The sequence below is a fragment of the Lycium ferocissimum genome, chromosome 1 (assembly GCF_029784015.1).
Source record: "Lycium ferocissimum isolate CSIRO_LF1 chromosome 1, AGI_CSIRO_Lferr_CH_V1, whole genome shotgun sequence".
NCBI lineage: Eukaryota > Viridiplantae > Streptophyta > Magnoliopsida > Solanales > Solanaceae > Lycium > Lycium ferocissimum.
The window spans coordinates 13,951,694-13,963,416 of NC_081342.1; the positions used below are offsets into that span (position 1 = coordinate 13,951,694).

General features: G+C 36.1%; 1 protein-coding gene across 1 annotated transcript; it reads right to left on the minus strand.

Moving 5' to 3' along the window:
* Window positions 1–2,898: 2,898 nt before the first annotated feature.
* LOC132049214 (uncharacterized) lies at window positions 2,899–10,903 on the minus strand. Its single transcript, XM_059439936.1, has 5 exons — window positions 10,497–10,903; window positions 7,845–8,005; window positions 7,609–7,639; window positions 4,195–4,300; window positions 2,899–3,400 (listed from the first exon to the last, which is right to left on the minus strand). Exons 1-5 carry the CDS (start codon window positions 10,806–10,808, stop codon window positions 3,288–3,290), a joined length of 723 nt encoding a protein of 240 aa, XP_059295919.1. The 5' UTR covers window positions 10,809–10,903; the 3' UTR covers window positions 2,899–3,287.
* Window positions 10,904–11,723: the final 820 nt, after the last annotated feature.

Below are 11,723 nucleotides of genomic sequence, written 5' to 3' on the forward strand. Positions count from 1 at the left end.
CAAAAACTTATGAGAATCTTCTGATGCCTCTTTTTCCTTCTCTCATATTATCTTCTTTAATGGAAATTGTATTATTTTTGCACTTAGTAAGTAAAAAAAAAAACTTTAGTTTTATTTGATTGTGCGCTTTTCTTTATTGATGCTAGAGAAAAAGGAAGTAGAAAGGAATAAGACTCAAAGAAGAGATAGAGAGAGGGAGAGAGTGAATTTGCAGTGGTTTGTTGGAAAAGAATTCAATATCTCTTTCCTCTTGAGTCCTCGATATGGATTCATTATTTTTATTTATTTTCCTCCTCCTTTTCAATCTTATTTCTACTTGAGTTGAATTATGAGAAAACTAAAAAATCTCCACTGTCCATAGTTTATTATCCATGTAATTTCTATGCATAATTTACTTTCAACAAAGCCACGAAAAAAAAAAAATTGAACGAATTAAGGGTAATATATCTTCTCTAACAAATCCATATATAATATAAAGCTAGGCATAGACAATCTTATGTGGCACCTCTCTATAGCCTCCATTGACATTTATCTTTTTTCTCATAATTTTGGTATTTTCCCTATTTTTTCCACTTTTTATGCTGTTTAAATCGAGTAATTGTTCAGTCCTACGTTTCCCCCTATTAAGTCTCAACCCACATCCCTTGTCATTAAATTAATTGTTCTCATTAGCATTGTTTAAATTGAGTAATTGCTCATTCCCACGTTTCTTCCCTATTAAATCTCAACCCACGTCCCTTGCTCAATTTAATCTCATTGGCATTAGCATCAACATCAAGGTTTCACGTTAGTAATTAATTTCAGAAGTTTCACAGCCACGCGCGACAAGCCTATAAATATTAGTAGGGACCTAATTCTGAATGCACTGCAAGAAACACAGTTCAATAGAAATTGAACACTGCTTAGATGGGTTGGTTGTCCACAAAATTGGGAAGAGACTGACAATGAAAACGCTTATATCTATCAAACAAAATAACGTATGACAGAGATCCTTGGCGTGAAATAGTATTTTTCAGGTTTGTTTGTGGAGTATATTTTTCGTTGAATTAGAACAAACCACAAATGTCATGGTCATGCCAAGAAAAACTAAGATCATGTTACATAAAAATGCGATTTTCTTTGATGCCAACAATATAGAGCATCCAGTCAGATATTTCTAGGGCGTTAGAGGCTATATATAGTAAAACAAGGTTAAAGGAACTATATGCTAAATCTAAAAAATTTAAGTGAAAATCAAATTAACCAACGGAGTTTATTAAGTTCCGGTGACAGATTTAGGTTCGTTATTTTAACTTTTGAGGAATGTTCATTACTTAAGACTTCAGTGATTACAATCCTCATCGAGTCAGGAGTTTTGAATGATTAATTTAAGATTGAAATAATGAAAATCTACAAACGAAATGAAGAAAAGGGAAAGAAAGTATTTGAAACGAGGGTATTTGATGATTTGATCACATTAATGATAGAATACATTTAATTAATCATCTTTTTCTTGACTTCCTTTCCTTTTCTACAATATTTTTTGTTCCCTATCCTTTTTAGTTTTTTAGTCTTTATTAAGATGAAATATAAGTGTCAACAATTCATACTAACAAGGAACAAAATATTAATCAAGAAAAAGGCCTTTAAAAAATGAAGAAGAAAGGGTTAGTTATTATCTCAGTATTACATCCCCAGATTTTTATATACCATTAATTTGTTTCTTTTCATTTTTTTTTATCGGATGTCCTCGAAGGGACTCTTTTCATTACATTTTAATTTTATGCTTTTCTTATATATTGATCTACTATTATTTTACCCTGCATTATTTCTTGAAATATTTTCTCTATCAAAACCAATAAGACGCTAAAAGAATCATGAAAAAGCTATTTGATTGTAGAATTGACTTTTTTATAAAAACTATGGTATCAATATTAAACTTTATATTGATTTATTTTATTTACAACCGCGCGAAGTGTGGGCAAGTACACTAGTTATAATATAAGGTTTTTTGCTTGAATTCTAATGTGATGTTTAGTTTCTTATCTTTTGTTTTGTGTGTGTGTGTGTGTGTGTGTGTTTTTTTTCAAATTTAAGTTACCTAAACTTAAAATGCTAAAGATGGAGCTAAGATGGACAAGATGAAGGTGTAACAGTGATAAATTGATTATTACATAATAAGCTAATGAAGAAAAACCACTCTTTTTACAGGTAAAAATAATTATTAGCCACCTCATATCCTGCAAATTTTCATTATTATATTTTTTATCTTATGTTTCTTCAATTTTTATATTACTTTTTTCAATTTTAAAGAGTTAATTATATTGAGTTGTTTCGTATTTATATTGATTTTTAATGACCGCGCGAAACGCGAACAACTTCTTCATATAAGACGCTCAAAATGGAGGGAGCATCACAGATGTCTAAGTTTGTATTATTTGAACAATGCAAAGTCCCCACAAGGACCTGCAACTACCTTTATATGCCAGATTTCATGCTATCAGTAGGACCTGAATCAACAAATCATAGACTTGATTCAATACTACAACCAGAAGTCTTGTAAAAACTGCTGAAAACGAAGAAGCCCTAGCTCAAACATGAAAGATGCATAACTTTTAATGCAGTAAAATTGTTCAACTGTTTCATACCAAACAACTTGTTCCATTTTTTAGGCAAATAATTAGGCAACAAGAGGTTGAGGTTCGATCGAACCCACACTGACCGCAGTAAGGAGCCCCCCTTATCATGTAAGCCTTCCTGATTATAGTCTTTAGAGATATAGTGACGGTTCCTGAAGAGTCCAAGAGGAAAGCTTGCAGGATCTACCTACCTGATTATAGTCTTTTGTGCTAATTCTACTTTTATTTGTATATTGTTGTGCTTCGGTGAATATAACTACCAACAAGTACTAGCAGTAGCGAGTAAGTTCAAAGACGTTTTGCTAAACCCCAAAATAGATTGTATCTGCAGCACAACCATTCTTGCACATTTGAAGTAATGGTCCCTTTACAAATCCCAAGCTACATTGCTTCGCAAAACATGCTTTAAGAAAGCTCGGCCTTCCACAGATAGCGCAGTAGAAAAGTAACAGAGTAGAGAAGTCTGCTTCCGAAATTTACAAAGAGCGCTAAGCACATTTCTTTCTGGATATCTGAACTGAACTCATGCAGGTGACTTTGAAGGAGCATTTTCAACATTTCCCTTGCTGGTTCGCACGTTGAGTTATCATCTGTGTCATGTGAAAATTGCTCACAAACAAACGAGACCATTGATGCTAGTTTCTGAAATGTGAGCGAGCGTCTTTTCTGTCAGTCAATGTCACCATCACTGTCAGAGATGTATCTCCGAGTGTCAAAGGCCTGGTACTTGGGAGTTGAGTAATCTGTACCGATGTTGTTTGCTCCACTCATGGGTGCAAATGCTGCGAATTGGCCATCAGAAATAGAAGATCGGTAGTTAGAAAGTAAGCAGTAAGTCAAATAATTCAGTAGATTCATTCCCGTGTTGTGCGTTTGAGACAAGGGAGATTATTGTTCATACATAAATCCATCAAAGACCATGGAGACCTCTTCCCATGTAATGAACAGAGAGCCAGTAATAAATACAGATGGCAAATAAACAAACAGCAAACACCTATATCACTCAGTCAGAGCAGGGAGATGATATAAGCAAATCAATGCTAGTTGGCAGATTTTCAAAACGAAAGGCCACCATACCGTTTGAGCAAGAACGGGGAAATTATAATATAAGTAAATGTATTCATGGAAACTTTCAAGAAGAGAAAAGAAACGAAAGAGTGAAGAAGAAGAAGAACGAGAAGTAGAATATATAAAGAAAAAGAACCACCAAGCTGGGTAGAAAAATATAATAAAATAGTGTTGTCAAATTTACTAACAGGAACCAATTGAAACCAAATTGAAGGGAAACGAAATGCTAACATTTCTGCAAGCACGTGGATTCGGAATTGATGCGTACATAGTTACCACAAGAAAACAAAATAGTACAATAAAGCAGGATATAAGTACATCAACAGAATATAGGACCAGACATCAAAAGAGGATAAGTTAGAGATCTTGGATAAGTTACATGTAAGTTCTCTCGGTAACTAATATTTCAATTCTTTTTCCTGCTAATAACTTTCCAACTTCTCCGGCAAAGGTTAGAAGCAAACAAGTAAACAAATATAGTGTATCCAGATAAGAATGCTGGACTAACCTTTTTCTCTCATTCTTCTCTCTCTGTCATACTCAAATTTATCACGGATTAGGCTAACCTTCTCCCAATTATCACCTTGCCTATTTCTCCCTGTACCTCCGTGTTCCTGCAATTGGGTGGAAGTCCAGCGGAAGTGCAATCAATAAAGTAGTGAACATGAACAGAGTTAAAAAATGATCTTGGCACATTGCCGCTTGGGCAGCTATGTTAAAGACATATCAAGCAATGAAACAAATTACACATGAGCTAATACTTCAAAAAGAAACAAAGAAAAACATGAAAATTGAGACTTGAGAAGAAAAAGTAAAGAGAGAGTGCAGCCAGGAAACTTAAGAAAGATCCTAGCAACTTAGCTATTTTAGTAATATAAACAAAATCACTCCAAAATAAAGAACAAAATGAGCTAGTAGGGCTAAGTCGAACCAAAGAAAGATTATTTTTTAGTATTTACTGCTTGACGTAAAAGAAATGCACCGTCTGAAAACAAATCATTACAAGCCAAAACTTAAATATATAAGAAGCTTAGCCACCCCACATCATACTATAAAACTGACAATATGACGTCAGCTTGAAGAACAAAACTGTCAGGATAAATGTTGTTTATGTGGCAATTGAACCTAATACAAAAGGATGTTTATAAACTTAATCCAGAAATATACTAATGATGATCATCCACAAAACAACTATTCCCAATGACTTAAAATTCAAAATACTGACTTCGTTCAGCTCTTATGCAGAATGGGATGAGAAATAAGATTAAAGTACAACGATAACGGGACAAAGAATTGGAAATTTTTGAACCCAGGGAATGGGGCCATTTCAACATCAAAAACATTATGCGGGGGATGCAAAGTATTTCAAGGAAGGTGTTTCTCTGAGGTCTTTGTGTGTGTGGTTTATTTATTTAGTGTGGGATGAGAAATCAGATTAAAGTACAATGATAACGGGACAAAGAATTGGTAATTTCTGAACCCAGGGAATGGGGCCATTTCAACATCAAAAACATTACACGGGGAATGCAAAGTATTTCAAGGAAGGTGTATCTCTGAGGTACTTGTGTGTGTGGTTTATTTATTTAGTGTGCATACTCGGTGGATGTTTGAGAAGAAAGATTTCATATCAAATATATAAATATAATAAAAGATAAGTACATATGAGCAATCATATGGGTGAGAACAGTTGGTGGAGATACAGACGAGGTTCCAGTAACTACGGGTTGACACCAAGGATCTGCCTCTACCCTGAGCTTGTTTACACTTAACTAGATGAGCTAACCAATAATATCTTTTTTTATAAGGTAAGATAAATTCCATTAATAGAGTACTAAGAAGTATCTAGCAAGAGGATCTATGTTGCAATTTGCATGCTGACGAATTAGCAAACGTGGAACTATGCAGAAGCACTCCAGAGATTAAGGTTTTAGAAAAGCAGAAGTAGTAACGAATATACCCAATTTTAGCTTTTGTGCCAAAAAAATGAAGGTAAAGTGAGATTAAATGAGATGGACTGCCCAAATACAGACTATTCAGATATCTAAACTCAGTTTTCAAAGAGATTAGGATAGTAGATGAATATGTAAGACATAGATTTTTTTTTTTTTTTTTTTTTTTTTTGAGAAGATAAATATGTAAGACATAGAATTGTGTTACAAGGGAGAGGTGTTAAAAGATATACAATGTCACACATTCGGTGTATAAAAAAATGCAAAGGATTCATAAAGACATAGTGACTCCATTGTTTGTATTGAGGTTGATGGCTAGATATATATATTCTTTAAGAGGTTCTTAAAATATTTAATTTATGCAAGATTCTCCTAGAAATATACAATGCCCCACATTAGGTGTATAAAGAGTTAAAGACATCCAAAGGATTCATAAAGACATAGTGACTCCGTTGTTCGTAGTAAGGTTGAGGGTTAGATATATAAATTCTTTAAGAGGTTCTTAAGATATTTAATTTCTGCAAGATTTCTCGTTAGAAATACTCTTCCAGTTCTAATTTATGTGACGTAGTTTGAATCAGTACGGAATTTAAGAAAGAAATAAAGACATTAAAACGTGTGGTCTAATCCATTCTATAGCAATTGTGTGGCAAACTTTTGAAACTTGTGGCTTAAACATGCTATAACATTTGTGTCATTATAAAAGTTTCTCATTAAGGATACTCATCACCAAAAAAAAAAAAAAAAAAAAAAAAAAAAAAGCTTCTCACTAAGGATAAAATGGGATGTGTAAAGTTAATTATTTCCAAATTTAGAGGTGTATCATTACTTATGGAATGAACTAAAAAGGAAAATGTGTCACATAAACTGGAACGGAAACGGACGGAGTATAATTGTTGGACCATTTTAGGTTTTGGTTAGTCAGACAAATCCTTTTCAAGAAAAAATCTAAAGAAAGAACAGAGACAGAGCTGAATTGATCGTGGAATTACCTGAATCAGTGGAAGGTGTAAATGGAAGTGATGGTGGCCGGTATAAAAGGAAATGGTGTGTATCGGACCTAATTGTCCCGATAGAAGTCATTGAGAGAGGACAGAGGGCTCATACACAGAAATGAAAGCTAGGGGTTGTAAGTGGTGATTGATTGAAAGTAATAGTATGGAACGGGGTTGTAAGTGGCGACTGATTGAAAGTAAAATCATGGGGTGGTATGGAGGTGATGATTGACTTGGGAAGTGGACTAATCTGGCAATAATTGGTCCAATGTAAAGTGGGGTTCCAACTGGAGCCTACATGGCTGTAGGAGAAACCTAGAGCAGGAGCAGGGCAAAATTTTAACAATTTGCTTTAGACAAGTTTGTTTATTTTTATGTAGGTGACTTTAGCATTGCAATAGTTTTCATGCTTCAGAACACCTAATAAGTATAAAACTTCTAGCCCGCAGCTAGAAGGATGAAGAATCACTGGTGTAAAGTTCATATCCTCTACCAGAAGCGAATATAATCATGTCTACTATCATCCTCTCAACAGGAAAGAGAAGTGTGTTTAACTAGCATGCAACAGCATGTTTGCGAAGATGCATCAATTTCAGCCATAGAGAGACAACTTAAGAGGAAGAAAGCAGGGACATGAAGATCTAACAGTGATAGGTGACCGAACATGTAAGAACATTCATTTTGGTTAAGAATTCCCAATTTCCATTGATCAGTCAATAATCCAAAAATCTAATACTTATCATGAACTTCGGATAAGGATCGTAAGATCAACTAAATATTTTGGACATCTCTGTTAGTATGGGAGCACTATCAATGGGGCTTAAAACTCGAAGCTTTTAGCAACTTATGACAAACTGGAACTTATCAAAAGGGCACCATAAGTTTATCTTTCCAAAGAGCAGAAATGTACAAATTGGAAAGACATGCTATTAGAAAAGCTGTATATGTTTTAATGCAGTAGAGGATTTTTCTAGTTACCTTCATTTGGTCAGCATAAGGTTTACTTCTCCTGAAAGAAGCAATACAGAGCAATTTAGATATGCATAACGGTTCAATAGGTCACATTTCTTAACAAATTAAATTAGATTATATGACACAATTAAGAAGGGAGAAAGTGCTGAAAAGTGTAGTTCACCGAAACACTTAATCTCCTCCCAAAACTTATAACAATTGAGTGTATGATAAAGGAATGCAAAAACGAGGAATAAACTAACCTGTATGGAGAGAAATCTTCATCATCATCTTCAGCAGAGTCATAGTTTGCATGATCTTGAGCCAGCTTTTTAGAATAACCCTCATCCCAATATAGCCTCTCCCAGTTCTCTCTCATCTCGTTATACAATTCCATATATCTTTTGCACCATGGTTCATGCTCCTTCAATTAATAAAGTTGTACAAAATCAGAATGAACAACAAACGTAATCCCAACATTTGAAGGAAAAATAAAGGACAAGACCCGCGAACGTCAAGGAATTCCTAACGTATTTTCAGGATGAGACGCTAGCTAATATCCAAGTCCAACAATGTTCAAAGAGTGAAAGGAAATGATAGTCACAATCTGATGAAGCAGTACTTCAACATAGTTGGTACCCATAAGGAGATCAGTATGCCATGGTAGGAGTAATACGCTACATTAACAATTCGATTAAGGGTTTGTGGAATGACATAGTAAGACTGTTAATTTTAACATCAACCAAGAAAAGGTATTTTAAAAAGAAACCTTTCTTTGAGACATTCCAATAGTGAGGCAGTAAAATATATGTTGGCCCTTTCCTAATTGATATATTTGCCTATATTTCCCCAGAAGACATGCAAGAACTTTCAACTAGCAGAAAACATGAATATCAGATATTTTCCTAAGAAACACATAACGCAACACCCAAGGGTATAGCCTAGTGGTCAATGAAGTGGGTTGATAACCATGGTGTCAATGAAGAAGCTTAGTTTTGAGTTCTATAAAGGACCCGAAGAAGACAGGAGAACAGGGCATTCACAAGACTGCTTTGATTCTCATCATGATACATTCTTGTAGTAAGCGGGTGGTTGAGAAACACGTATTATTGGGAGGGAGCAGCAGGCAATGGATACTGTTTGCCTCTGCCCAAACAGATACGCACTAACCCACCTGAAATAAGGTACAAGCCTTCTTTCCAACCCTTTGTACGAGACTCCTTTATTTGGACAAATGCTCGTAGGCGGAAGAGACCTTCCTTCGCTCCTATCGGCGGGATCAGCCAGTGTACCCGTGTGTAAGGCCCTTTCCTGAAACAGGTCGAACAGTTCCTGTCCAATTCATACTACTGTTGGTTCATGTGCTATGTCTAGGGGCTGGTGAATCCTACCCAGTATCGGAATTGGATTGGATATTTCCTCGGTTTCCAAGAAGGGTTTTAATGGAGTCCAAACACTAGGTGATTTCTTCCGATTTGTCCTAGCCTTAGCGGACACAGTTGCCTGGTACTTATTCCGGGTGGGAACTGACCCATGTAGAAGCCAGGATTTTCACCGAGGGGTGTCAAGATATAAAGAAGTAAAGATACTAAAAAGACAAGTGGAATCAACAAATAGTATATATACATAACAATATACTGCCTCCGTCCCAATTTAAGTGTCTTATTTTCCTTTTTAGTCTGTCCCAAAAAAAGTGTCTCTTTCTATATTTAGTAAGTTTTTCAGTTACGACCATCCTAACAAGGTAAGTTTAAGACTACAAGATTTTACCCGCACGGGTGGCTCAGTTGGTTGAGCATGGGGCTTTCGTAATGGAGGTCTCAGGTTCGAAACCCCCTGCCTACAACAGCAATGAATTTGCCTTCTAGGTCGAGCTCGTCGCACGTGGCTTGCCTAGTGCGGGTTACCTCTCCTGTGTGGTTTGCAAGCTATTGCACAAGAGTTGGGTTTACCCTGTGCGCACCCGAAGGGTAGCGGCTGCAGGTTCCCATGTCATCAAAAAAAAAAAAAAGACTACAAGATTCAAATAATTGTTGCTACTTTACACATCTTTAATTTAACACCACAAGATTCAAAAGTCTCCTTTTATTTCTTAAACTCCGTGCCTAGTCAAACTAAGAAACTTAAATTGGCGGAGGGAGTTAAGGTGATTTTTTCCCATTTGTCTTAGCCTTATTGGACAGAGTTCCTTGGTACCTATTCGTAGTGAGAGGTGGTAGGTATCCCATGGAATTAGTCAAGCAAGCTAGCCAGACATCACGGTAATCAACCGAAAAAAACACATATTTCAAATTTATCCCTAACAAGAGTAGAGGCAACTAGCAATTAGTGGTCGTTTGGTATGGCATATTTGCCTATATTTTCCCCAGAAGACCTGCAAGAACTTTCAACTAGAAGAAAACATGAATTAGATGTCATTTGGTAGGATGTATTAGAGAAAATAATACATGCATTAGCTTTAGTATTATTAATCCCTTGTTTGGTAGTACTTTTCTACCTATGTATAACTAATATACATACACCCTATTCAGTACTATTCTTATGCATAGCAAATCATGGTATTAGCAATGCAAGGGTTATTAATACATGGATAAGCATAGTTAAGACGCAGAACTATCCTTAATTCACTAAACCAAATAGTGGATAAGAAATAATCACAGCATAACTAATCTCAACTTACTGATATACCCTATTCAGTACTATTCTTATACACTCCACCAAACAACCGCTTGAGCATATAATTTCCTGAGAAGCAACAACATACATAGTGTAATCCCGGGGTCTGGGGAGGGTAAGATGTACGCAGACCTTACCCCTACCTTTGTGACCCTCGGCTCAAAAGAAAATAGACAATTTCCTGAGAAACACATATATATCAAATTGATCACTAGCAAGAGTAGAGATTAGGAACTAACAGATTCTTTAAGAACCAGGCGAGTACGACGCATAAACTGGTCACGCATCTGCTTACGACGCTTATTAGGAATATTCTGTCTGGGTATTACAAATCTCTCTCTAAGCGGTATGTTTTCCCCAATTTCGTGCATTTCTCCATCAACTACCCACCACTCCGACTTCTCGTCGATTTTCTTCAACATTGATGACGGAGATAACTTGGAACGCCGTCGCCGCGGCGGTGAAGGGGATGATGAGCTGGCGGCGGCATGAGCGGAACGAACTTGAAGGCAAGGTTGGAATCTTTGAAGTCGTTTAGCGATTGAAAGCATTGATAAGACTATGGAGAGAAAATAGATGATTGTTTGTTGTGCTGCTACTTTTTTACTGAGTTAGCGCAGACTGGACAAAGTTAAGTTTTTCCTCTTTCTTCTTTCTTCTTTCTTGTTCGGTATATAGGAAAATGTTTTTTCGGAAAATAAGTGAATTTTTTATTTATTTTCTCATATTCGATTAATGGTAAGAAAAATATTTTTGAAAAATAATACTCATGCCCCATTAACCCTATCACCCCATACCACACTGACACCCACCCCACCACTCACCACGCACCTCAAGCCCCCACCCTTCAACCACTTCATCTTCTCCCTCCCCTACCTCACACCACCAGCCACACCAACCCGCCCCACCCCGCACCACCGCTGTATTCAATCCTCTCAACCACCTGCCCCTCCTAAAATTTCTATTTCATATATTTTATTTGACTTTTATAAAAAATGGAAATTTTTTCTTATACACCCCACCACCACGCAGCCCTACCCCACACCAAATTTAACCACACAAACTTTTCATTTTTATAATTTTTTATAAGGGTAAAATTAAATATGAAGTAGAAAATTCGGTCAAGAGGTTGTAGAAAATCAAAAAAGAAAAAAATTTCAAAAGGAGGGGGGATGGGGGTGTAGTAGAAAACCCAGATAAATAAAAAGTTTTTAATTTTTTTGGACGGGGTGTTGGGGCCGGGGGGCTGAAGGTGGGGTGGGGAGTCGTAGAAAACCAAAAAAAATCCAAAATCTTTTTTTTTAAATAACTTTTTTTGGAGGGGGTGGCGAGGGTGTAAAAAACAAAAAAAAAACTTTTTAAAATTTATTTTTAAGAAAAAACAAAAACATTTTTTGGAGGGGGTGTGTGTGGGGTTGTTGGGGTTTGGTGGTTGGAGGGTGGGTTGGGTGGTGATAGAGTGATTG

Bases quoted from the DNA above. Each gene is read 5' to 3' on its own strand.
- LOC132049214 (XM_059439936.1), bottom strand. From the start codon at position 10,808: ATGCTTTCAATCGCTAAACGACTTCAAAGATTCCAACCTTGCCTTCAA. The intron at 8,006-10,496 runs GTTAGTTCCTAA...TATTAATTGAAG, and splicing joins GCCTGGTTCTTAAAGAATCT to GAGCATGAACCATGGTGCAA. The intron at 4,301-7,608 runs GTAACTAGAAAA...ACCCAATTGCAG, and splicing joins CTTATGCTGACCAAATGAAG to GAACACGGAGGTACAGGGAG.